At 47.5% G+C, this 26,130-nt stretch overlaps 3 protein-coding genes across 7 annotated transcripts in view; all 3 read right to left on the reverse strand.

The window, feature by feature from the left end:
* Positions 1-8,059, reverse strand: part of LOC128422442 (zinc finger protein 665-like) — a 352,200-nt gene extending 344,141 nt beyond the window's left edge. For 3 of the 4 annotated variants that reach the window (XR_008332504.1, XR_008332503.1, XM_053406474.1), the window contains exon 1: positions 7,934-8,059. Coding sequence is in view for 1 of the 4 variants with exons in the window: in XM_053406474.1 (XP_053262449.1) it covers positions 7,934-7,964 (31 nt within the window). In the remaining 3 variants the exon portion in view is untranslated. Of the gene's footprint in view, positions 1-7,053; positions 7,187-7,933 lie in introns of those variants that run through there. The other variant, XR_008332506.1, reaches the window with a different exon arrangement.
* Positions 1-19,092, reverse strand: LOC128422450 (zinc finger protein 883-like). Of its 2 annotated transcripts, none has more exons than XM_053406495.1 (4): positions 19,015-19,092; positions 6,176-6,257; positions 4,528-4,654; positions 1-1,871 (listed from the first exon to the last, which is right to left on the reverse strand). In XM_053406495.1, exons 2-4 carry the CDS (start codon positions 6,224-6,226, stop codon positions 373-375), a joined length of 1,677 nt encoding a protein of 558 aa, XP_053262470.1. In that variant the 5' UTR covers positions 6,227-6,257; positions 19,015-19,092; the 3' UTR covers positions 1-372. The 2 variants fall into 2 exon arrangements, with proteins under 2 accessions (XP_053262470.1, XP_053262471.1); XM_053406496.1 differs by lacking the exon at positions 19,015-19,092 and adding an exon at positions 6,439-6,529.
* Positions 12,821-26,130, reverse strand: part of LOC128422463 (zinc finger protein 420-like) — an 18,666-nt gene continuing 5,356 nt past the window's right edge. Inside the window, exons 6-7 of the mRNA XM_053406526.1 lie at positions 24,914-26,046; positions 12,821-14,278 (exon numbers count right to left, since the gene is read on the reverse strand). Coding sequence (XP_053262501.1) covers positions 13,040-14,278; positions 24,914-26,046 — 2,372 coding nt within the window. The 3' untranslated portion in view covers positions 12,821-13,039. The remainder of the gene's footprint in view (positions 14,279-24,913; positions 26,047-26,130) is intronic.

The raw sequence follows: 26,130 nt of genomic DNA on the forward strand, positions 1-26,130 counted from the left end.
TTTTATATACAGTGGTACCTCTGGATGTGAATGGGATCCTGAAGCGAACGCAACCCACGTCTGCACGTGCGCGTGTCGTGATCCGCCACGTCTGTGCATGACGTCATTTTGAATGTCTGCACATATGCGAGTGGCAAATCCCGGAAGTAACGCAGAGCGCAACCCAAAAATGTTCAACCTGAAGCAACTTCAACCCGAGGTATGACTGTATGTTGGAAGCCTCCCAGAATGGCTGTGGCAACCCAATCAGATGGGCAGGGTACAAATAAGATCACTACTACTACTACTACTACTACTACTACTACTACTACTACTACTGTAGTCCTCATCCTCCTCATTAAATCATCCTAAAATTAAATTTGTACACAGTTATTACAATGGTTCCTCCCTGCTGTGAGTTGTTTGATGGCCCATGAGATGGGCGTTATGACTGAAGCTCTTTCCACACTCCAAGGACCCATGTGGTTTCTCCCCAGTATGGATTCTTTGATGGGAAGTGAGACTTGCCCTCTTACTGTACCCCTTTCCACATTCCAAGCACTGGTATGGTTTCTCCCCGCTGTGAGTTCTTTGATGGGCAGTGAGACTTTCCTTCCGGGTGAAGCTCTTTCCACATTCGAGGCACTGATAGGGTTTCTCCCCTGTGTGAATTCTTTGATGGGCCTTGAGATTAGAGCTCTTTCTGAAGCTCCTTGTACATTCTGAGCACTGATATGGTTTCTCCCCTCTATGAATCATCTGATGATCTGTAAGATGGACGTTCTCACTGAATCTCTTTCTACATTCCAAGCACTGATATGGCTTCTCCACTGAATGAATTCTTTTATGAGCCATGAAGCTTTCCTTCCGACTGAAGCTCTTTCCACACTCTTGGCATTGATGGTGTTCCTCTCCATGGTGAATTCTCTGGTGTTGATGGAAGGCTTGGCTTCTGTTAAAGCTCTTTCCACATTTCAAGCACTGATAAATTTTCTTCTCACTGTGAATTCCTTGATGGGAAGTGAGACTATTCTTCCAAGTGAAGCTCTTTCCACATTTCAAACACTGATATGGTTTCTCCCCAGTGTGGATTCTTTGATGGGCCATAAGATTGGACCTCTTACAGAAGCTCTTTCCACATTCTATGCACTGATGTGGTTTCTCCCCTGTATGGATTATTTGATGGGCTGTGAGATTGGAGCTTTTTCTGAAGCTCCTTCTACACTCTGAACACTGATATGTTTTCTCCCCTGTATGAATTCTTTGATGGGTCATGAGATGGATGTTTTTACGGAATCTCTTCCCACATTCAAAACACTGATATGGTTTCTGATCGCTGTGAGTTCTTTGATGGGAATAGAGATTGGCCCTCTTAATGAAGCTCTTTCCACATTCCAAGCACTGATATGGTTTCTCCCCGGTATGCATTCTTTGATGGGAAGTGAGATTGGCTCTCTGATTGAAGCTCCTTCCACATTCCAAGCACTGGTAAGGTTTCTCCCCTGTGTGAATTCTTTCATGGCAAGTTAGATTGGCCCTTTGGCTGAACCTCTTTCCACATTGCAAGCACTGGTAGGGTTTCTCCCCATTGTGAGTTCTTTGATGGGCAGTGAGATGGGAGGTGTGAATGAAGTTCTTTCCACATTCCAAGCACTGATATAGTTTCTCCCCACTGTGAATTCTTTGATGGGAAATGAGACTATCTTTCCACTTGAAGTTCTTTCCACATTCTGAACATTGATATGGTTTCTTCCTCATGGGATTTATTTGATGGAAAGTGGAATGCAATCTCTGTCTGAAACGCTCTCCAAACTCCAAATATTTATATGGCTTCTCCACTGTGTGGATTTTGTCCTGGTCTCCTTTGTTCTTACTTCCCAGTTTATCACCACCTGCAGTACAGAGAGAAATGGATTAGACCCACAGGAAAAAATGAACCCTCAAATTATTGAACAATGCTAATGAATGCTTGCGATAGAGGAAGAACTGAAAGGAGTTCTTCCTCTCCTATTGCATGGAGCCCAGATGGCCCCATAGTTTCCCGGGAGCTCAGGACAATGAAACAATTGCTAAGATGGCTAGAGAGCTAGTGGTGGAAAACTCATTCTGAATTGGGCTGGACACTGGTTAGAGCTCAACACTGAGCCTACCAAGCGGTGATAGTGATGGCGAGGACTTTATTCACCGCCACTATAGCCTCTGCAGAAAACGGCAGCAGGAGATTATTTCAGGTGGTTCACGATACAATGGAACCACCTTTGCCATTGGGGCCTGGTGAGGACCCCAAGACCTCCTGCCATCATTTTGCAGGTTTTTGCATATAAAGTTGCTCAGTTTTGGAAAGAGGTAGACTCCACCATGGCACCAGGGCCGGAGAAGGAGAATGCTAGTCAAGTTGCATGGGACCAATTCCAATCTGTTACCTTCAAGGATGTGGACAGGATGCTTGGGCAAGTGAAACTAACCACCTGTCTCTTTGATCCTTGCCCATCCTGGCCCATAAAAGAGACTGAAATTAGACTCATCATGGGACTGAAACTGCCTTGGTCGCTCTGGTAGATGATCTCCTACAGGCTAGAGACAAAGGTGAAAGCTGTTTCCTACTTCTGCTGGATCTCTCAGCGGCCTTTGGTATCACAAACCATGACATCCTTCTGGACCATCTAGAAGAGCTGGGAGCTGGGACCCCGGTTTAGCAGTGGTTTCCTTCCTCCTCCTGGGCCATGTCCAGAAAGTGATGTTGGGGGATGAGTGTTCAGACCCCTGGGCTCTCACTTGTGGGGTGCCTCAGGGCTCCGTCATCTCCCCCATGCTTTGTAATATCTATATGAAGCCACTGGGAGAGATCACCTGGAGGGTTGGACTGGGTGTTCATCAGTATGTGGATGATACCCAGCTCTACCTCTCCTTTATATCAGAACCAATGAGAGTGCTAAATGCCTTGTGTGGCTGTCTGGAGGTGGTGGGAGGATGGATGGTGAATGGAGGTTAAATCCCGACAAGACTGAAGAACTCTTTTTGGTGGGCAGGTGGGGGGGCTTCCTGTTCCTGAATGGGGTAGCTGTGTCCCTAAAGGGCCAGGTGCACAGCCTAGGGGTCATTTTGGACTCACAGCTTTCCATGGAGGCACAGGTCAATTTTGTGCCCAGGGCAGCTGTCTGCCAGCTCTATCCGGTACGCCAGCCGAGACCTTCCCTGCCTGCAGACTGACTTGCCAGAGTGGTGCAAGTTCTGGTTATTTCCTGCTTGGTGGACAAACGCCAGCTCCCTCAGCCTGAAGCGAGATGGCGCCACACCCCATAGTCGCCTTTGACTGGACTTAACTGTCCAGGGGTCCTTTACTTTTACCTTTTACTACTGCAATGCACTCTGTGTGGGGCTACCTTTGAAGGTAACTCAGAAACAACAAGTAATCCAGAATGTGGCGGCTAAACTGGTGACTGGGAGCGGTCACCAAGAACGTATAACACCACTCCTAAAAAATCTTCACTGGCTCACAATCCATTTCTGAGCACCATTTGAAGTGTTATTGCAGTGGAACCTCAGGTTACGTACCATCCTCCTTCCGAATGCTTTGGGTAACGAGATCCGCTAACCCGGAAGTAGGTGTTCAAGGGTAGCAAACTTTGCCCTGAGATGCAAAGGGAAGTCACACACTGCCAGTGTGGTGGCAGCAAGAGGCCCCATTAGTGAAAGAGCGCCTCAGGTTAAGAATGGTTTCGGGTTAATAATAATAATAATAATAATAATAATAATAATAATAATAATTTATTATTTATACCCCGCCCATCTGGCTGGGTTTCCCCAGCCACTCTGGGCGGCTTCCAACTGAATATTAAAAACAATACTGCATCAGACTTTAAAAACTTCCCTAAAGAGGGCTGCCTTCAGTTGTCTTTTAAAAGTAAAATAGTTGTTTATTGCCTTGGAGGCTGGGAGGGCGTTCCACAGGAGGGTGCCACCACCAGGAAGGCCCTCTGCCTGGTTCCCTGTAACTTCACTTCTCGCAGGGAGGGAACCGCCAGAAGGCCCTCGGAGCTGGATCTCAGTGTCCGGACTGAACGATGGGGGTGGAGACGCTCCTTCAGGTATACAGGACTGAGGCCGTTAAGAACGGACCTCTGGAACAAATTAAGTTTGTAAACGGAGGTACTACTGTATTATTATTTACATGTGAGGTCTTACAACAGAGTTGGATTTTGTTTGGCCCAATCATGGAATCTGTTCCATCTTGGTTGTCTCTTTGGACAACTTAACACCAACAGAAGCAATAACGATGGACCTGAGAGAAGCTAGTTTCACGACAACTATGAAGCCTACATTTGAAAAGGCCTGGGTAGTTCAGATCAGCCTCCATGGCATAAATGGAGCAAGAATATTTACAGACAAAACAATCAATAGTCCTCGGTTCAAGGTAAGTTGTATCCCAGATAAGAATCCCAGGTGCTCAAAATGGTTCTGTTGAGCTCCATCAATATATGGGAGGTTCTTCACTGAGATATGTATGGAATCTCAAAACACACATTATGATCCAGCAGGGAGCCTTACTGAGAGAGGCCACGATCCTGCGGTTCTCCTCCATGACTTCCTTATGCAGAGCTCTCTGGTCAGGATCCAGCAACGCCCATTCCTCATCTGTGAAATGAACAGCGACATCTTCAAAGCACACTGGACCCTGAAAGAGAAAGAGAAAGTTCTCCTCTCAGACATGCTTCTTTTAACGTCTTAATATATTTTTTATTGTGTATTTTATTCTGTATTTTAATAATAGACATTAATCTTAGTGTAAATGGGTGGAACTCCACATTGCACAACATAACCCATTTTCCAAATGGAAGGATTCCCACTCTCATCTCCCTGTGTGCTTTTCTGGAGGGGGGCCCCTTCTGTTGCCCTAAAGCCCACTTAAAGGGGTGCAAGGGGGCCCTGGGGGGAGAGAAGCACTTGGAGGGGGGAAAGTGCCAATGTGAAATGGATGGGTCTGGGTAGGTCTTCCTGGCCACTGTTCTGTATGGTTTGTCAACTGCTTAGAAGCCTGTTTCAGCATTCATCGATCAATCTAGAAATAAAACAACAATGACTTATGAATCATCCTATTGACCTTCAGAAGGTGAGTTAAGGCAAGGTGGCTGTCCTTATTCTCAGCCCATTAAGCTTCTCGAATGGCATTCCCAGCCTCTTGGCTTCTGTCTAGGCTGCCCTTGACAAAGATGCCTTCAGAGAAGCTTGGACAGAAGCCAAGAGGAGGAGAGAGATTCCTCGGGGGCCAGAAGCTCCCTGGCTGCCCCACCCCTCAGCCCCCTTCCCCACAGGGCTCCCTCCCTCTACCTGAGCTGCTTCCACAGCCGTTGCTTCTCCTTCCCCACCAGGAATAGATGGATGAGGAGGTCTTGCTGGCATCATCTGGTCACCTGCACGAGACAAAAGTAAGTGGGAAGCCAGGAGTGCAGCTGCTCTCCAAAAAGTCTCACCTTCTGAGTGTGGGAATGTTGTGGGTAGCGGGAGAGGATATACTGATTAAATATTATCCTTCCTAACTCACACAACTGAGTTTATTCATACAGCAGAGTACAACCCCATCTTTACACAGCAGAAAGCTAGTTGCAGATTTGTTAGAATCTCTTAAGTTCTAATATTCCTGGTAAGACCCCTTTGATGATCTCCTAAAAGAATAAAGACACAACAGTCTTCTTTTATAAGTAACAATAAGTTTACTCACATTCAGTTCACAGTTGGATCCCTGAAAGCAGGCTTTTAGCTTAGAGTCCATCCCAAATGAGAATGAACCCATGTCCTGGTGGCTGAGAGCCAGCAGTGCAGTCCGGGAGAATAAAAGACATCAAAAGAGGAGGTGGAACTTTTGTGCGTCTGGAAGGGTCACGCCCACCTTCCTGGTCACATGCAAAGGAAGGATGCTCCAGACCAGATGGAACAGGAAGTTGAACTGGCTGGACCAACATTCCCCTGCATGTCCACTCTAGGCAAATTGGAAATGCTGTATTTGACTGCTTATGTTACACGCCACACTGAGTGCATTTGGACATTTGTACCCATTTCATAATTTAGATGTGTAAAAGATACACATCTCCTTGGGGCTCTTGGCTCCAAGTGTCCTCCCCCAAAGATGACAAGAACCCATGGATTTGTTTTGATATCCACAGAAAGGAACCAAACGGAGAACGGACTCCTTCCTTACCCAGCAGCCTCTCTCTGGTGTCCAATGGAATTCTTTCGGTCTCAGAGGCATCTGGGCCCATTTCTGCAAACAGGTCCTGTCTCTGAAATAGCAACAAAGATTCAAAACACAGAAGATGAAGAAGGGTTAGAAAAGGAATGACAGAGGCAAAAACTGAAGGGCAATCTGATAATATTGAATGGGTGCTTTCCAAAAAAGGATGGAGAATACTCTCACTCATGTTTGGAGCCCCTTTGGAGTATCCAGAGGAAAGTCTCTCTCACCTGCTGCTCTGCCTGCTTTCTCTCCTCTGCCTGACTCAGGAAGAATCCTTCGGCCAGGGCCACTGCCTGGGAAGTGGTCTCTGCTCCACAGTCCCTCACCCAGCTCTCCATCTCCGGGGGAAGGACAGCCAGGAACTGCTCCAAGACCACCAGGTCCAGCATCTCAGCTTTCGTGTGCCTTTCTGGCTTCAGCCATTGATGGTAAAGGTGGTGGAGTCGGCTGCAAACCTCTCGAGGTCCTTTGGCCTCCTGGCAGCAGAACTGCCTGAACTGCTGGCTCTGCGCCTCTGAGCAGAGAGTGTCCTCCTCACCTAGGATCTTCAGCACAGTTTTTCCCCAGAATCCCCCACTGCTCCCAGTTCTGATGTCATCATGTCTTCCTGCTTCAGAACCAGCTGAGTCTTGTTCATGCATCTGCGCTCTCAGGAAGCCTGCAAGAGAGATGAAGGAAACCTTGATGATCTGACAAGTTCTGTCCATATGAATTACAGGTGCTAGCAAATTCTACAAAACACTATCAAACCTATAGTTACATAAGTCCAACTAACAATACCACCCACAACGTAACCGGCTGTGTTTAACCATATGACTTCTTTATACATCATATAAACATACCTCTTTTCACATTACCAAATTAAGTAGAAGTTGTGGGCCTCAAAATATCCTCTGAACATCGGAGGGGTTGCGTGTCTGAACAGACACACCCGTGTCAGCCAGAAGTCTGGATAGCAGTCCTGTCTGCTTCATGGGTGGGTGGGAGTGGGGAAAGCTTTGCCTCTGACGGAAGGAGAATGGAGGGCCCACTTGCATCTGGAGGAGCTCAGCACCAGAAGAGAAGAGGAGCCCTGCAGGATCAGGCCAAAGGGGCCCCTCTTGAGTCCAGCCTCCTTTTCCCACAGGGGCCAACCAGGGGCCCCATATGGGAAGCCCACCAGCAGAACTGGGGCGCAAGAGCCCCTCTCTCCACCTGCTGCAACTGGGACTCTGTAGCCTTGCAGCCTCCGACGGGGAGACAGAGCACAGGAGCCCCCCCTCGCCCTCTCCTCCCGCTCCACCAACCGGCCTCGTCCTCTTTCAAAGCCGTCTCGAATCGGTGGGTTTAACTCCACACGGTGAGATGCAGCGACTTTATTTTCTCTGTCCTAAATCTTCCAGCATTTCTCACTGAGGCCAAGCTCTCCTTTCTACTTCTATTAATCTCCGAATGTAGCCGTCTGGCTACAACTTCAGTTAATAAATGTAAATCTGAATTTGGGGGTTGGGGTGCCTTTCCCCCCCCCCACCCAAAGACCCTCCCCAAAGGCGCAAAGGAAGCGCAGAGCTGCCGCTCTCCTGCGCCTTCGCCCCTCTCGACAGGACCCTCTGCTCCTGGATTTGGGGGTCGTCCTCCCCCTGCAGGAGATGAGCAGCCCCCGCCCCCATGCACGCCCCCCTGCAGCCCTGGGACCCCCCTTCTCCCAATGGGGCCCTATGGGTCAAGGGAGAGGGGACTCACCGGGTCCCAGGAGGGGCCACGGAGGCAACATTTTCAGAGAAAGACAACAGCCCCCCCTTTTATTGGCGGGTCTCTCCAGGAATGCAGCTCAGTTCCCTTTAACTCTTGAAGGGAGGTGCTTTTCCTATGGAGGACCTGCCCCCCCTTACCTGTCCCTTCTAGGAAGCCAGCTCTGCTCCTTTTAACCCTTGGCTAGCCGAGAAGGTCCGTATAGTTCAGGCTATGGTTTTCCCAGTACAGCTCTACAATTATGCCATTATAGCCCTCGTTACACTGGACCCCCCCCCCCCGATGATCCCTGTCTACGAATTCATTTAGATCATGCTTCAGGTCTGGCGATGGAATGTGGATAAAATCCTCAGTTTTAATATGTAGTGATGTATGGAAGTGAGAGCTGGACCATCAAGAAGGCTGATCGCCGAAGAATGGATGCTTTTGAATTCTGGTGCTGGAGGAGACTCTTGAGAGTCCCATGGACTGCAAGAAGATCAAACCATTCTGAAGGAAATCGGCCCTGAGTGCTCACTGGAAGGACAGATCGTGAAGCTGAGGCTCCAATACTTTGGCCACCTCATGAGAAGAGAAGACTCCCTGGAAAAGAGCCTGATGCTGGAAAAGATGGAGGGCCCAAGGAGAAGGGGACGACAGAGGACCAGATGGTTGGATAGTGTTCTCGAAGTTACCAGCATGAGGGAGGCAGTGGAAGACAGGAGGGCCTGGCGTGCTCTGGTCCTGGGAGTCACGAAGAGTCGGACACGATTAAACGACTCAACGACATCAAAAGCCGAGAAGTGACAGAGAACTTGCCCAGTCTTATAAAAAAAAAGCCCACGGACCACATCCCCATCCTTCTGATTCATGAGGCTGCAAACAAGCTTGTTTTTTCCTCCTCTCCTTCCTTGTAGGTTTTTAAGGAGAGTTTGGCCTTCTGACATGGATGCTTTAATTGAGATTCCTGCATTCCTACCATTTTATAAAATACATGCATATATAAATGCTTTCAAGTATTTGGCTCCCAATTAATTCGGGGCTTTCTTGCTTTATTTCATCTTGGGAGTCAGGAATCATAGAGTTGGAAGGGACCCCAAGGGTCATCTAGTCCAACCTCCTGCAATGCAGGAATCTCGGCTAAAGCATCTGTTAAGGAAAATGAGGGGGGGCACTACACGGAAACAGTTTTCCCCTCCCTCCCCAAAACCCGGGAGCCCAACCGCCTTCGTTCACAGTCGCATAAGCACTACAGTCCACCATAGCCATAATCTTGTACGTTCTCAGTACTGTAATCAACTGCTGAAATATAAACTCAATGTGTATCAGTTAAAAGGGCATATTACTGTTTTATGAACAAAATCCGCATTTTGTTAATCACCTGAGGTCAACCAATAGGGAGCTTTAAAATCTGACAGCTAGCCAATCAGGTATTACCGAACAGCGACCCCTACTGTGCAAAGTCAGCAACTGGCAGGGGATCGCTGCAAAACCCTCGGCTCAGCCTTTGCGCGGTTGACTGAGCGCCCTCCAACTGCGCAGACAACGGGGGAAGTCCATTAACTGTATCCACTCTGGTTTCGATTGCGTTAAACGTGTTACATTATAACTAGAAGTGTCAAAATGTACCCTTTTGGACTTGACAGCGCTGGAAGAGGACTAGTCTTTGGGAAACCGTATGAATTCAATGCCATAACTGATTCTCCCGATTCCCAGAGGCATTTTACTCTTACAGAGTAGGCGGACTTGGACATCACCTTCTTCCATAAACCTCTAGACAGGAGGGCCTGGCGTGCTCTGGTCCAGGGGGTCACGAAGAGTCGGACACGACTAAAGGACTCAGCAGCAGCAACAGCAACCTATAGCTCTCGCCTCTCAAAGGAGCCAGTTGCGCATCCATGCAAAGGAAGAGCAGAGTTGCTGCCCTCCTGCGATCTCGGCCCTCCCCGGCAGGACCCTCCGCTCCTTGACTTGGGGGTTCCCCCCTTACAGGCTCCCCACATGCAGGCTCCCCTGCAGCCCTGGGACCCCCAGTGCACCCTCTGGGGAGAGAGACAGGAGACTCACCGGATCCCAGCAGGCGCCGCCGGGGCAGCGTTTGCAGGAAGAGACAAAAGCACCCCCTTTTCGTGCAGGAAAAGTCTGGGGGAGGGGCTTTTGCTCTGGAGGACCTGCCCTCCCCGGCTTTCTTTCCTGCCCTCTCTAGGAATCCAGCTCGGTTCTGTTTAACCCTTGGCAAGCCGTGCGCACCCAGCTCCCTCCTATCTCCCTCTCGAGGGCAGGAGCCCAGGAGGAGCCACGTGCGTCGTGCGCAAAACACCCAGAGATCCTTTATTTGGGGGGCCCTCTTGGCCGGGGGCAGAGCTTCCCCCTCCTTGGCCCAGAAACAGGAGGAGCAACTTGTCCCGGTCCTCCTCCTCCTCCTCTTCCTCCTCCTTTCCCTGGGAAAGTGGAAACATTCTATCTGAGCTGCTTCACAAAGGAAAGCTTGTATTTTGCAATGAAACTTTGTATAAAATCGTTAGTAAACATACGGTTCTTACTTTTGGAACTTGTGTGCTGTGTGTTCTCCCATGCATTTTGGGAAACCTAATATCTTCCATGATCTTCTTTCAATCGATGGGTCTAGACAGCCAAATGTCTTCAAATGTTGTACTGTTGCCCAGGTGGGCTGCCTGAGGGGATCACCCCCTATCAATGAACCCCAGGAAAAACCCATTTCCAGTGTCGATATTGGCCTTGTGTCAACTGTGTCTGGAATATGTAAATTCTCCAATCCTCATGGAATGAGACATACCTTGACCTGCCTGACCTCCTTGTAGCCTCCCCTCCCTCCAGATGTATTTTTGACTGCCGCTTGGAAAGGGGGGTGTCCCAGATTGTGAATATTTAAGACACTTGCACACCTTTTCCCAGGCTGCATCTTGCTTCACTTGCAAAGAAACTGAACTTTGGTCACAATCAATAGAGACGATCTAAAGCTTCAAAGGCCACTTTGCTCCTTCTTTTCCCTGGTCACCTTCCCATTTTTCCTTGCTCTATCCCAGGCATGTCCAAAACCTGTTTTGGGGCCCTAATCCAACTCGAAATAATAATAAAATAATAATAATAATAATAATAATAATAATAATACCCCACTCATCTGGTTGGGCATCCCAGCCACTCTGGGCGGCTTCCAACAAAATAGTAAAATACAGTAATGCATCAAACATTAAAAGCTTCCCTAAACAGGGCTGCCTTCAGATGTCTTCTAAAAGTCAGGTAGTTGTTGTTCTCTTTGACATCTGGTGGGAGGGCGTTCCACAGGGCGGGTGCCACTACCAAGAAGGCCCTCTGCCTGGTTCCCTGTAACTTGTCTTCTCTGAGTGAGGGAACTGCCAGTGTTTAATCCGGCCCCTGCAGCTCCACAACTTTGGCTGGCCCTCACGCATGTTCACTTCATCAAATCTGGCCCTCTTTGAAAAAATTTTGGACACCCCTGCTCTAACCAAAGGACCCAACAACAGTTTGTGGGGCATCCCAAAGGGGGTATCGCCATAAACTAGCCCCTGCCCGGTCCATTCTGGTAAGGGATGAAGGAAGGCCATTTGTTCTTCTGCAGTGCTTTGAATGCTCCCCATGCTGTGCCCCCACCGCCTTTGCTCAGAGGGGCTCTGGCCCTGCTCACCATCCCTGAGCCACCTTCCCACTTCATTCAAGGTGCACGGCTAGGAGCTGGGTCTTCCGCCAAACTCCCCCAGAGAACTCTAATCTGAACACTTCACCCCAAATGTGAATAATGAGCTGAGTGGTGGAATACAATGGATTTATTAAAAAATAAACAAGGGTTTCAAGGTAACTTTGTGTACATAAACGTATGGTTTCAAATGTTCCCATTTCTTCTTTGTTTTGCTGCTACTTTACTACAACTGCAGCAATGGGGATTACACTCCTGCCTCTCTGCTACTGATCTAACCAGCCCTGCTCCACAATTGCCCCCACTCTCCCATTCCATTCCACCTTCCAGTCATCTCTACTGAAGAGGCTGCTGAGGAGGCCAGAGACCATCTTGCCTGCAAGTCCTGGGAGATGTGCTCCCTCCTTATATGCCTTTTCCATTTGGCCTGGGAGGGACCGGACTGACTCCAGCTGCAGAAGCTGAGGATGCTGAACATGTTACAAAAAAGGAGCAATGCAGAAGCGAGCTCCAGGTGGCTGGAATGGAAAACAGGATGTTGACGTTATGGGACTGTACCGTGGGAACCAGGGACAGTCTATTCAGTGCACTGAGCACCGGATGTTAGCTCAGAGTGTCACATGACCCTGTACTGGAAGTACATGGGTGGAGTTATTCTCTCTCTGCAGTTGGTGATGAGAGGGTACAGACATGATTTCTCTGTACTGCTGGAAAGACAGGAATAAAAGCATGTAAATATATTTCTGTCTGTCTCTTTCCCCTCCCTGGCAATGGGAGGAGGGGGAGGAGTGGTGTGTTCTTCTTCACGTTGGGAAGAATCGCCGATTGGAGACCTCCCCTGGTCTTGCCGGGAGTCGCAGACAGGAGGTCAACAAGGATTCAAGTCGGGCACCTGGAGGGTGGCCAATTCCTCTGACTTTTGGTTTTTATTGGCTTGAATCAACAGAACAAACTCTTGGGCTTAGTGGGCGGGGTGGGTTTCTTCCTGCTGGTTTATTGTATCTTTATTTTGCTGTAATTTATATGGAAATTGTTCAGTTTGGTTGTGCATTTTTTTATTTACTATTTATCACAGCTTTTGCTATTTATGTTGCTTATTGTATTTATGATTTATTCCATTCAACCTCCTTTTCAAACTCTCAGCCAGTCACCACTCACCCCAGCATTCCAAATTCATGCTATCCCCACCCCTAGCTAACATTAAATCTACCATTACACTGTAGTTACCATTATTACATCAATTATTTTGAGACATGTGTGTGGAACTTCAAATGCAAACACCAGAATGTCGCACCCGAACTTTAAGCAGACCCACATGGATGCTCATTTTCTGGGAGTCTTGTTAGAGAGCCGGTGTGGTTAAGAGCTCTTCAACAGTGGAACAGACTCTCTTGGACGGTGGTGGTTTCTCTATCCTTGAAGGTCTGTAAGCAGAGGTTGGACTAGATGATAATCAGGGTCCCTTCCAACTCTACAATTCTGTGGTTCTCCCCACTGTGAGTTCTTTGATGGGAAGTGAGATTGGCTCTCTTCCTGAAGCTCTTTCCACATTCCAAGCACTGATAGGGCTTCTCTCCTGTATGAATTGCTTGATGGGAAGTGAGACTTTCCTTCCAGGCAAAGCTCTTTCCACATTCCATGCACTGAAATGGTTTCTCCCCGCTGTGAGTTCTTTGATGAGAAACGAGATTTGAGTTCCGACTGAAACTCTTTCCACATTCCAAGCACTGGTGTGGCTTCTCCCCTGTATGAATTCTTTGATGAGAAGTGAGACTGTCCTTCCACGTGAAGGTCTTTCCACATTCCATGCACTGAAATGGTTTCTCCCCTGTATGAATTCTTTGATGGGAAATGAGCCTTTCCTTCTGACTGAAGCTCTTTCCACACTCTAGGCACTGAAATGGTTTCTCCCCACGATGAATTCTCTGATGTTGATGGAAATTTGTGCTTGCATTAAAGCTCTTCCCACATTCCATGCAATGATACGGTTTCTCTCCTGTATGGATTCTTTGATGGGAAGTGAGACTTTCCTTCCGACTGAAGCTCTTTCCGCATTCCACACACTGATAGGGTTTCTCCCCTGTATGAATTCTTTGATGGGAAGTGAGATGAGCCCTGTGACTGAAGCTTTTTCCGCATTCCATGCACTGATAAGGTTTCTCCCCTGTATGGATTCTTTGATGGGCCGTGAGATTGGCCCTTTGACTGAAGCTCTTTCCACATTCCATGCACTGATAGGGTTTCTCCCCTGTATGAATTCTTTGATGGAAAGTGAGATTGGCCCTCTGACTGAAGCTCTTTCCACATTCCAAGCACTGATAGGGTTTCTCACCTGTATGAATTCTTTGATGGGAAATGAGACTCCTCTCGGAATTGAAACTGTTTCCACATTCCATGCACTTAAATGGTTCCTCTCCTGTGTGAATTCTTCCATGTGCAGTGAGACTTTCCTTCCAGCTGAAGCTCTTTCCACATTCCAAGCACTGATAGGGTTTATCTTCTGTATGAATCCTTTGATGGGATGTGAGACTTCTCTTGGAATTAAAGCTGTTTCCACATTCTGAGCACTGATATGGTTTCTCCCCACTGTGAATTCTTTCATGAGAAGTGAGATGGGTGCTCAGGCTGAAGCTCTTCCCACATTCCAAGCACTGATATGGTTTCTCTTTGCTGTGGATTCTGTGATGGGAAGGGAGAGGGACGCTCAGACTGAACCTCTTTCCAAACTCAGAATATTCATATGGCTTCTCCAATGTGTGGATGTTGTCACTGCCTCCCTTGTTCTTAATTTCCAGTTCATCACCACCTGCAGCAAAGAGAGAAATGTATTAGAACCTGAGGAATAAATGGAGACCCCGATTTTTGAAAAATACTATTTAACACCTGTGATAGAGGAAGAACTGAAGGGAGTTGGACGTGAACTCTTACTATAGGTTTGACTTAATTTGTTGACTGGCATTAACTGACATATTTATGAAGACCTGAAATTTGAAAAGTCAAGCTCTTTCATAGGATGGAATTTGTTTGCCCACATCATGCAATCTGCTCCATCTCCAATGACAGCGGTCTCTTTGGTCAACCAAAACCAAGAGAAGCAAAAACAGAAACTCCTGACAGAAACTACTTTGACTTCTGTCACTTCTCTAAAACCAAGAGTTCAAAAGGCCTGGGCAGTTCAGACCAGGCTAATCATTGGAGGAAGAATATTCAAAGACAAAACAGTCTTTAGCCCTCCATTTAAGATGAGCTGTGCAGCGTGTTAGAATCCCAGATGCTGTAAATGGCACAGTGAGTTCCACCAAAATCTGGAAGTTTGATCACATAGAGCTATGTATGGAATTTCCAAACATGTATTATGATCCAACAGGGAGCCTTACAAAGAGAGTCCATGATCCCACAGATCTCCTTCATGACTTCCTTATGCAGAGCTCTCTGGTAAGGATCCAGCAACGCCCATTCTTCATCTGTGAAATGAACAGAGACATCTTCAAAGCACACTAGACCCTAAAAGAGAAAGAAAAAGGTCCTCCTCTTAGTCAGAATGAAGATGATCTACTACACATTGCTCTGTTATTTTATTTTAATAATTTTTTATTAGTTTTCCAATATAGCCCCAATAATAACCAAATTTTAACAATAGCAATTAATTCCCAAATTATACAATTATCAAAGTGCCAATCAACTTCCAATTAATACATTTTAGTGACTCTCTGCATGATGGTTTGGGTGCATTTCCAATCTTATATCTTTATGTTCCATAATCTTAATTAATGTCAATTACATTTCAGTTATTGTAGTAATAATCCCTTAGTCAACAGCTACATAATTAATTATTTCCATTTGTGATGTGCACAATAGATAAATTTGTAAAGCTTCAAGTGAGGAAATGAAACTATTATTCTGCCCTGCGTGTGAAAACTGTTATATCCATGGAGATTCCTTCTGTCCATGTATGATATTGTCTTTCACTTCCCAGCTGTTGTTTTCTCCCATCGTGGCTTGGGGCAGAACTGAATCTCAAAGTTTCTCACAGGTCTTATCTCTCCGCCCCTTGCTTTGATGTCTTGGAACAGGTGACAGTCTGCTAGAAACCATTCTGTCTCACTAGTAAAACATGTCACAGATCTTCACCATTTCCCCCTCAGCCTAGGAAATGGTGGGCAGTTTTCAAACACACTAAAGATTTAATACTCCTTTCCAACTCCCGGAATCTCTTCTCTCAGCTTCCAAATTCTTTTCCTTACAGCAAGAGACTTATGGCCCAATTAAACTTTATCTTCGATTACATTCCGTCAGTAGCACACACAAATCTCAATCTATTTTCCCTTGTCTGTCGTTTTTAAACGGAGATGAGGGGAATTACTCTGTCTTTCCAACACAATCATACTTGAACTTCCCTTCCTCCTCCTTTCTTCATTTCAGATCATACACAGTTTCCATTTTTGCTTGTTCATATCAATATTAGTCCAACATCCCTTCCTCACTTGTAAACAGCTTTTTATCTTATTTTTCGGAGAGGGTGGCCGAATCATAAATATATAAAAGAAACTTAGAACAAACAAACTGTGGGCTTCCCTCTCCCCAACCGACTCTCATGCCAAAGAAAATCTCAATTCAAACCTTTGATCCATGTAGCTGGTATATTTGAAAGTATGTTGCTGTTTCAACCCTTTCCCATCACGTGCCAGTACTTTAAAGCCAATTAAAGATCCAATTAAATGGAGAACCTCTTCTTCTTAATGGCGGCATAGGAGGGTTTTTGCCAGGCAAAGTGCTTTTGCACTCAGCGCCTCCCTGCCTCCCATATTCCACGCCGGAGCGAGAGCCAGGTACCAAGATAAACTGCGAGTGAAGCCCATTCCCTCCCCTCTCTGGGGGAAATTTGCAAGGATGATTTGCCTTCTGCCATCATTGCATTTTGTTCACCAACGATCCCTCGCTGTCATGGGGGCTGCCTCCCTTAAGGTAGGTGGGCCTGGAAGCCTGCTCTGTAGTTCTCTGTTCTCTGCTGTGTTGTTTTAATGGGATTGTTTCTTCCAGCGCATGTTATTGATGCATCTTTTAATGTCTCAATGGAAACAAAATAAAGAAATTCCTTCCCGTAGCACCTTAGAGACCAACTAAGTTTGTTATTGGTATGAGCTTTCGTGTGCATGCACACTTCTTCAGATGCACACTTCTTTACACTTCTTTTTCATGCACACGAAAGCTCATACCAATAACAAACTTAGCTGGTCTCTAAGGTGCTGCTGGAAGGAATTTCTTTATTTTGTTTCGACTATGGCAGACCAACACGGCTACCTATCTGTGTCTCAATGGAATTCTTTTATCGTGTATTTTAATGATGGACATTAATCTTAGTGTAAATGGGTGGAACTCCACCTTGTTTTCTTCAGAGCTTCCCAGCTGTGCAACATTCCCATTTGCCAGACAGAAGGATTTCTGCTCGTTTCCTTGTGTGCCATTCAGGGGGAGGGGGGACCCTCCCGATGCCCTAAAGCCAATTTCAAGAGGCACAGGTGGGTACAGGGAGGGGTGGGGAGGGAAACCCTCCCTGTGAAACTGATGGGGCTGGTTAGCTGAATCCTGGCCACTGTTTTGTATGGTGTGTAAACTGCACAGAAACCTATTTTAGCATTCAGTGGTGACATAAGAAATAAAACTGCAATGGCTTATAAATCATACAAGTGACCTTCAGAAGGCGAGTTAAGGCAAGGTGGCTGTTCCTTGTTCTCAGCACATTAAGCTTCTTAAATGGCATTTCCAGCTTCTTGGCTTCTGACAAAGCTGCCCTTGACAAAGATGCCTTCAGAGAAGCTTTGACGGAAGCCAAGAGGAGGAGGGAGATTTGTTCAGGCCCAGAGGCACCTGGCTGCCCCACCCTGTACCTCTCCCTCCCCCCCACAATGCTCTTTCCCCCAACCTGATCTGGTTCCACAGCCACTGCTTCCCTTCTGCCACCATGAAAAGATGGATGAGGAGGTCCTTCTGGCATCCTTCTGTCACCTGCAAGAGAGAAAGGTGGGTGGGAGGCCATGAGGGCATGTTTTCCTCTGAGGTTGAGCACTATGTCTCAAACTACAGTGGTACGTCAGGTTACAGACACTTCAGGTTACAGACTCAGCTAACCCAGAAATAGTACCCCGGGTTAAGAACTTTGCTTCAGGATGAAAACAGAAATCGTACGGTGGCAGCAGGAGGCCCCATTAGCTAAAGTGGTACCTCAGGTTAAGAACAGTTTCAGGTTAAGAACGGACCTCCAGAATGAATTAAGTTCTTAACCTGAGGTACCACTGTATAGACGGGCCTCCGAAAAAGTCTCGTCTGCTGAGTGCATTTTGACATTTGTACCCATTTCAAAGGGGCAGATGGGACTTGTCAACCTGGGAAGGTAACCCATCTAGGAGATGGAGAACTTTGCTCCTAAACCTCCACTGCTTTGCAGCTATGCTCATTTGTGAGAAAGGCTTCAGGAGTAGAACTTGAGGAAAAATCTACGCCTGCTGCCTTGCAGTAAACCAGAGTGGGTCCCTAAGGTGGTTGAATAGCACCTTGTAGACCTTCCAGCAACTCTTGCAGCCATGGAGGCTCCAAATGTCTTGCTCTGCTTTCTGTGGCCACATAAGCAAGGCTTAGAAGGGGAGTCATGTCACCTGGGCAGCCCAGGACCTCCATACACACTGCCCTGGCTTGCTCTCCAGGGAAGTTGGTGCTAACCCAGCAGTCTGACTTCACCACCAGGGACACACTCCATTGACTCTTGAGCTGGACTGATGCCAACAACCCATGTCATATTTTAGCTCTGTAAAAATACTGTACATCTCCCTTCCGTGGAGTTCTTGTTCCCAAGTGCCCAAAAGATGAATAGAACCCATGGATTTGTTTCAAAATCCACAGAATGTCACCAAAAAGCGGGAGGATTGGACGCTTTCCTCCTTACCCAGTGGCCTCTCTCTGGTATCCAATGGAGTCCTTTCAGTCTCAGAGGAATCTGGGCCCATTTCTGCAAACAGATCTTTTCCCTGAAAGAGGAACAATGATTCAAAACAGAATGGGAAGAAGTATTGGAAAAGAAATGGCAGAGGCATTCAATCTCATTCCTTGTATGTTTTCCAAAAAGGAATGGGCCATTAGTAAGGAATTTTGGGATACTCTCCCTTATGTTCTCCCTGGAAAAGACCCTGATGTTGGGAAAGATGGAGGGCACAAGGAGAAGGGGACTACAGAGGACGAGATGGTGGGACAGTGTTCTCGAAGCTACCAGCATGAGTCTGACCAAGCTGCGGGAGGCAGTGGAAGACAGGAGGGCCTGGCGTGCTCTGGTCCAGGGGGTCACGAAGAGGCGGACACGACTAAATGACTAAACAACAAACAACAACCACCCTCATGTTCTGAACCACAGAAAAGTCTCTCTCACCTGCTGCTCTGCCTGCTTCCTCTCCTCTGCCTGACTCAGGAGGAAACCTTCGGCCAGGGCCACCGCCTGGGAACTGGTCTCCGCTCCACATTCCCTCACCCAGTTCTCCATCTCCAGTGGAAAGACAGCCAGGAACTGCTCCAAGATCACTAGATCCAGCATCTCAGCTTTTGTGTGCCTTTCTGGCTTCAGCCATTGATGGTAAAGGTGGTGGAGTCGGCTGCAAACCTCTCGAGGTCCTTTGGCCTCCTGGAAGCAGAATTGCATGAACTGCTGGTTCTTCACATCTGCGTGGAGGGTGTCCTCCTCACCCATAATCTTCTGCACATAGTTTTCCCAGAATCCCCCACTGCTCTCAGTTTTGATGGCATGGCCTCTTCCGGTTTCAGGGCCAGCTGAGTCTTGCTCATCCATCTGTGCTTTCAGGAAGCCTCCAAGAGAGATGAAGGAATCCCTCTTGTCTTCTGCCAAGTTCTCTCTGTCCGAATTAGAGGTAATAGCAATTTCTACAATACAAAAACATGGTTGTGTTACAAAACTGACACATTGTCAGGAGAAGAAAAGGGTTCTGCTAAGAAGCATATATGAGTCTTGGGAAAGCCAGCTCTGGACTGCACCTCCACCCAGACTATGAGGTTTATTGATCCTCCCTTCCTTTGAGGCTCTTCTAAAGCCCTTTGAAATCCCGCTGAAGTCAGCCAAAATGGCTGGACGGCAACCTTCGACACCCGAGATAGTCCCCTGCCTTTGGCCGCCACCCCTGAAACCCGGCAAAAGTTTTTATTCTGCCTAGAGACCAGCTTGTTGAATCAACATATGGCTTAATTATACAGCCCCAGGGGGAGGTAAGCCTTTAATGTTCCATTTCTTGAAATTTGTATGAGGCTTATATAAAAAGGAAAGAGAAGAAGAATAATGAGAAGCAAGTCTCCAGCCCTCCTAGAGGGAAAGTAAGCATGCAAAATGTGGAGGGAACTGTTGATCTTTCTGGGAGATGAATCAGCCCAGTGCCCTGGTAGTGCAGGAATCACAGCTAAGGTTCTCCGCAGGGCTTTCTGTTCAGTCTCAAAATATCCTCTGAACATTGGAGGGGTTGCATGTCTGAACAGACACACCCGTGTCAGCCAGAAGTCTGGATAGCAGTCCTGTCTGCTTCATGGGTGGGTGGGGAAAGCTTTGCCTCTGACGGAAGGAGAATGGAGGGCCCACTTGCATCTGGAGGAGCTCAGCACCAGAAGAGAAGAGGAGCCCTGCAGGATCAGGCCAAAGGGGCCCCTCTTGCGTCCAGCCTCCTCTTCCCACAGGGGCCAACCAGGGGCCCCATATGGGAAGCCCACCAGCAGGACTGGGGCGCAAGAGCCACTTTCCCCGCCTGCTGCAACTGGGACTCTGTAGCCTTGCAGCCTCCGACGGGGAGACAGAGCACAGGAGCCCCCCCCCGCCCTCTCCTCCCGCTCCACCAACTGGCCTCGCCCTCAGCTGGTGCCCATTTCTGTCTCTTACGGGAACGAGTTCCAAAGGTTTTATTTAGTCCACATCGCAGGACGGACGGACTTTCTTTTATCCGCCTTCAATCTGCCCAAAGTCTTTATTTTATTATTGCATCGCTCAAATTTGAGGTTTTAGCGTGTACTTCATGTCCGAATGTTTCCCTCCGGCTACAAACTCTATCAATAAACGCGACTGAGATGCAAAAATCTGAATAGGATCCCCCCCCCCATGTCTTTATCCTTGACGCCAAGACCCTCCGCCAAGGATCCAACAGCACATCCACGCAAAGGAAGCGCAGAGCTGCCGTCCTCCTGCGAAGTCGCCCCTCCCCGGCAAGACCCTCCGTGTCCTGACTTGGGGTGCCCCCCCATGAGCTGAGCAGCCCCCCACCCTCTCCCTGCAGCCCCGGACTCCCCTTCTCCCCAGGGCACCATCGGGGGGGGGGAACTCACCGGGGTCCCAGCCGGCTTCACGGAGGCAGCATTCGCAGAGAGAGACAAAAGCACCCCTTCCTCGCAGGAAAAGACTGGGGAGGGAGGGGCTTTTGCTCTGGAGGACCTGACCCCCCCCCCCGCCTTGACTTCCTGTCTCCTATAGGAATCCAGCTCGGTTCCTTTTAACCCTTGGCAAGCCGAGCGCAGCCAGCTCCCTCCTTTCTCCCTCTCGAGCGCAGGAGCCTTATTTGGGGGGGACGCTGGGGGCTGAGCTTCGCCCTCCCTGGCCCAGAAACAGGAGGAGCAACTTGCAGGAGGAAAGGCTGTACAAGAAGCAGGAAAACCCCTCGGAGGATCCGGGAATGGAAGAGTTGGAACAGCCCCCCCCCCAAGTCACCAATCGCCCGCAGCGCACGAATCACAGCTCGAGAATCCCCAGCTGAAGCCCCCAACCTCTGCCAAAAACCATAGTGCATCGTTAAACTATGGGCCTCCCTCCTGCAGGCGGCGGTGCTGCCACTGTTACCGGGAATTGGGAAGGGGGGGTGGGAGACCTCCCCCCCCCACGAGCCTTGCCTCTCCACACCACGAGGACAAGACAAAGAGTCTCCGCTGCGCATCACCAGACCATTCACTCGCGCACATTCCCTGCCTTTCACCCGTGACGCAAAATCTCTAGTGTCAAGAGAAAGAAACAAAGGCATGGTATCTGCAAGGGAGCTGGTCTCTCTCCAACAAAGGAAAACAGAGACAGTGTCAATACCAAATGTAGCAATTCGCTGATAAACGTATCTATGTTCTGGCTTAATGGGAAAACTTTAGAAATTCATAAGAAATCCCTCGTGGCATCAGTCTTCTCAGTGCCAATGGCATTTAGGGCCCAGGGAAGTGAGGTATTAGGAGAGGGGTCAGTGAGCCCACCATAATCCCCGAGATGTACAGTCACGTCTGCCGGGCAAGATACACCCAAGGAGTCATGACCGGAGATATTAAATACTTTCCTTTGGGAGTACATGTGAAAGACCGTATTTGATTGACAGGGGCATGCTTGGGTCCCAGGTTCTACCTGAGACCACACCCTTTCTGTGGCATATCTGTCTTGATGATGCATCCTGATGTTAACAGAGAAATCTGAGGGCTCCTTTGGACAAGAAACAAGGAGACCAGCCAGGAAGAGGAGAGCAAAAGAGCAGCCAGTAGGCTTGGTCTTTGTTGAAGACTGTCACGACAGGACTCCCACCTGCCACCAGGTGGAACAAGATGGAAGCCCCGAACAAGAGAGAACCCAAACTTTTATCAGCTGCTAACCCCCCATGCTACACCCCCCCAAAAACTACATCACTAATACATCATGATGTAGTTTGTTGTATGAGGCATTGTTTAATGACACATTAGAAATGGAGGCTGGAACATTTCCCCATTGTTTAATTGAGATGGGGCCATTAGTTCTTTATTCCATTCATTTATCAAAGTCTGAGAGTTAAATTGATTAATAGACCCTAAACATCTATAAAAAGTTTTTTATAGCTGCTTTTTTAGCCTCTAAGGAGGGACACTGGCTGGAAACCCCTGGTTTAATACACTGAAAATGCTTTTGATTGACTTATTGAAACCGCCCCTGTGAGCTGTGCAGCCAATCCTTTTAGCAATCTGTGGCATCATTTCCTTCTAATGCAAAAAGGGCAGCTGGGCAGGCCATCCTGAGAGAAGCTTCTCTATCCTTCTCCAGGGATGCTCATCAGACGCCACCTGCCTGCCTGTGACTCTGGTTTTTCTCCGCATGCAAAACTTTGGTGAAGGAATCCATACAAGTTTAAAACTGACTTTCGCCTGAGCTGGCATAGCTCAGTCGGTAAAGCATGACTCTTAATCTCAGGGTTGTGGATTCAAGTTTTATGGTGAGCATCAGATTCCTGCATTGCAGGCAGTAGAACTAGACGACCCCTCGGGTCCCTTCCAGCTAGATTCTGTGTTTGCACTGAGTTTTCCTTAGCCTTCCTGCTGGCTCCGCTGCCCATCCCCTGCGCTGGCTGCAGTTATCAGCCCAGCGGGCTTAGAAGAGTCTAGGGGAAAAGCAGCGCATCCTGCCAGGCGGTTGAAGCCCTTTGCCACCACGGATCGCTCTTCTGCAAGATGACCCATCACAAGAAACTCTCTAATACCACTCACATCGTTTGTACAAGATCTTCCTCTTCCCTGTGTAAAATCATAATACTTTATTTGGAGGTTTAATATGAGATGTTTTGCCCTTCTTCCTCCAAAGAGTCAAAGTCGATGGATCTGCCAGGAGGAGCTTCTCTGATGTTCTCTTAGTTGACAGAAGATGGGAGACCTTCAGGCGGAAATGTGTTTGGCCGACATTTAATAATATTGTGGGGGATTTGGCCTATGAAGCTTTGGCCTTGCGGGAAGTTTTTAGCGTTTGACATTTTTGCTGTGCTTTTATTATGCTGGAAGCCGCCCAGGGTGGCTGGAGCAACCCAGTCAGAGGGGTGGGATATAAGTAATAAATTATTATTATTATTATTATCCGGGTGTTTGTAATAATAATAATAATTTATTATTTATACCCCATCTGGCTGGGCTTCCCCAGCCACTCTGGGCGGCTCCAACAAAATATTAAAACACAGTAATCCATCTTGTGGATGCCCTGCGAGGCGGGAGGGTCATGGCGCTTGTGGCACTAAAGGATGATAAGAATTTAAAAAATGGATCTCCAGCTGACCTGTCCCTGATTTTGAATTGGGTTGCATGTGTGCGTATGTGTGCATAGCCAAGAAGGGACTCATGTAAAGCCCTCCCTACAAAACAAAGAGTCTCAGACACAACCAGGATATTCTGGGCTCCAAACTCTGGGCCTCTGACTGTTTGCTGGGAGAAGCCTGACTGCCCATTCTTAATGGCAGCTCTGCTGGGCTTAGTGTGTTGGGGGGGGTCCTGCTGGCTTTCTGTATATTTACATTAGATCTTCTTGTGATTTGTGTGGAAATTGTTTAGTTTTGTTGTGTTTTTCAATATTTTATTTATTTTTTATGACTACTTAGTTATTAAACCCCTCTTTCAAACTCAATCAATCAGAAATCAGCCCAACCTTCCAAACTCCTCCTCCCTGGCTAACATTACCTTAAATCTCCTATTAAGCTGAACTTACCATTATTAAATAAATTACTTTGATACATGTGAACAGAACTTTAGATAAAAAGACCAGAACATTGCACACAAATGTAACAGGCGCGCACACACTTTCCGAGAGTCCCTTTAGAGAGGTAATGCTATTCTAAGTTGCATCAGCAGAAGTTTAATGTCCCCGTTAAGGGAAATCATAGTTTTCTGCTCTTTTCTGCCTTGGTCAGACCACACCTGGAGTAATGTGTCCCGCAATTTAAGAAGTATGTTTATAAGCTGGAACATGTGCCAAGAAGGGCAACCAAGATGATCAAGGGTCTGGGATGCTAGCCTTTGAGGAACTGGGGAGGGTGTTGGGCATGTTAGGCTGGAAAAGAGGAGACTGAGAAGAGATATTATGGCCATCTTCAAATATCTAAAAGGATGTCACATGGAAGATGGAGCAAGCTTGTTTTGCCCTGCTCCAGAAACTAGGACCTGAACCCATGGTGTCAAATTACGCGAAAGGAGATTCCAACAAAACATCAGAAAGAACTGTGACGGTGGATCTAAACACAGGGGAAAAAAACACTGTGAAGATAGTTATAACAAAAGAAAGAAATCTCTATGGAAAATCGCATTGTTAAGTTTCCTGCTCTCTGGCACCACCTGGTGTTGCATGTATATAGTGCATTAAAACCGCTGTTTCTTTACTATTGTAGCTGACTCTTCAGTTGGCAAGAGCTCTTCCACAGTGGAACAGATTCCTTTGGCGGATGGTGGCCTTTACTTCCTGGGAGGCTTTTAAGCAGAGGTTGCACTACATCATTATGAGGGTCCCTTCCAATTTTGGCTGCTGTGAGTTTTTTTTGATGGGAAATTAGATTGGCCCTCTTCCGGAAGCTCTTCCCACATTCCAAACACTGATACGGTTTCTCCCCACTGTGAGTTCTTTGGTGGGAAGTGAGATTGGACCTCTGACTGAAGCTCTTTCCACATACGAAGCACTGGTGTGGTTTCTCTCCTGTATGGATTCTTTGGTGGGAAGTGAGACTGTCTTTCCGACTGAAGCTCTTTCCGCATTCCAAGCACTGGTAGGGCTTCTCCCCAGTGTGGATTCTCTGATGGGAAGTGAAATGGGCCCTGTGACAGAAGCTCTTTCCGCATTCTGCACACAGATACGGTTTCTCCCCTGTGTGAATGCTTTGATGGGCAGTGAATCTGTCCTTCCATGCGAAGCTCATCCCACATTCCAAGCACTGGTAGGGTTTCTCTCCTGTATGAACCCTCTGATGGGAAGCGAGACTTTTCTTCACGGTGAAAATCTTCCCACATTCCAGGCATTGATGTAGTTTCTTCTCTGTATGAATTCTTTGATGGGAAGTGAGACTGTGTCTGAGACGAAAGCTCTTTCCACATTCCAAGCACTGGTAGGGTTTCTCCCCTGTATGAATTCTCTGATGGGATGTGAAATGGGCTCTCTTACTGAAGCTCTTTCCACATTCCATGCACTGATAGGATTTCTCCCCTGTATGAATTCTTTGATGGGCTGTGAGATATTTCTTTCTGGTTAAACTCTTTCCACATTCCAGGCACTGATGTGGTTTCTCCCCTGTATGAATTCTTTCATGGGAAGTGAGACTGTACTTCCGACCAAAGCTCTTTCCACATTCCAAACACTGGTAGGGTTTCTCCCCTGTATGAATTCTTTGATGGCATGTGTAATGGGACCTTTGACTGAAGCTTTTCCCACATTCCATGCACTGATGGGGTTTCTTCCCTGTGTGAACGCTCTGATGGGCTGTGAGATGCGAGTTCCGAAGGAAGGTCTTTCCACACTCCAAGCACTGATATAGTTTCTCCCTGCTGTGAATTCTTTGTTGGGAAGTGAGAGGGCTGCTCTTACAGAAGCTCTTTCCACACTCCAAATATTGATACGGCTTCTCCAGTGTATGGATCTTGTCATGGTCTCCTCTGTTCTCAATTTCCAATTTATCACTGCCTGCAACAAAGAGAGAAATGAATGAGAGCTTCAGGCACAAATGGAGACCTCCATTATTGAACCATACTAATTAATGGAAGAACT

This window comes from Podarcis raffonei, chromosome 10 (assembly GCF_027172205.1).
Source record: "Podarcis raffonei isolate rPodRaf1 chromosome 10, rPodRaf1.pri, whole genome shotgun sequence".
Classification (NCBI taxonomy): domain Eukaryota; kingdom Metazoa; phylum Chordata; class Lepidosauria; order Squamata; family Lacertidae; genus Podarcis; species Podarcis raffonei.

Coding starts and splice junctions, on each gene's coding strand:
- LOC128422450 (XM_053406495.1), bottom strand. CDS start 6,226: ATGCCTCTGAGACCGAAAGAATTCCATTGGACACCAGAGAGAGGCTGC. Junction 4,655..6,175: donor CACCAGAGAGAGGCTGCTGG/GTAAGGAAGGAG, acceptor TTTCTCTTTCAG/GGTCCAGTGTGCTTTGAAGA. Junction 1,872..4,527: donor CAGGATCGTGGCCTCTCTCA/GTAAGGCTCCCT, acceptor TCTGTACTGCAG/GTGGTGATAAACTGGGAAGT.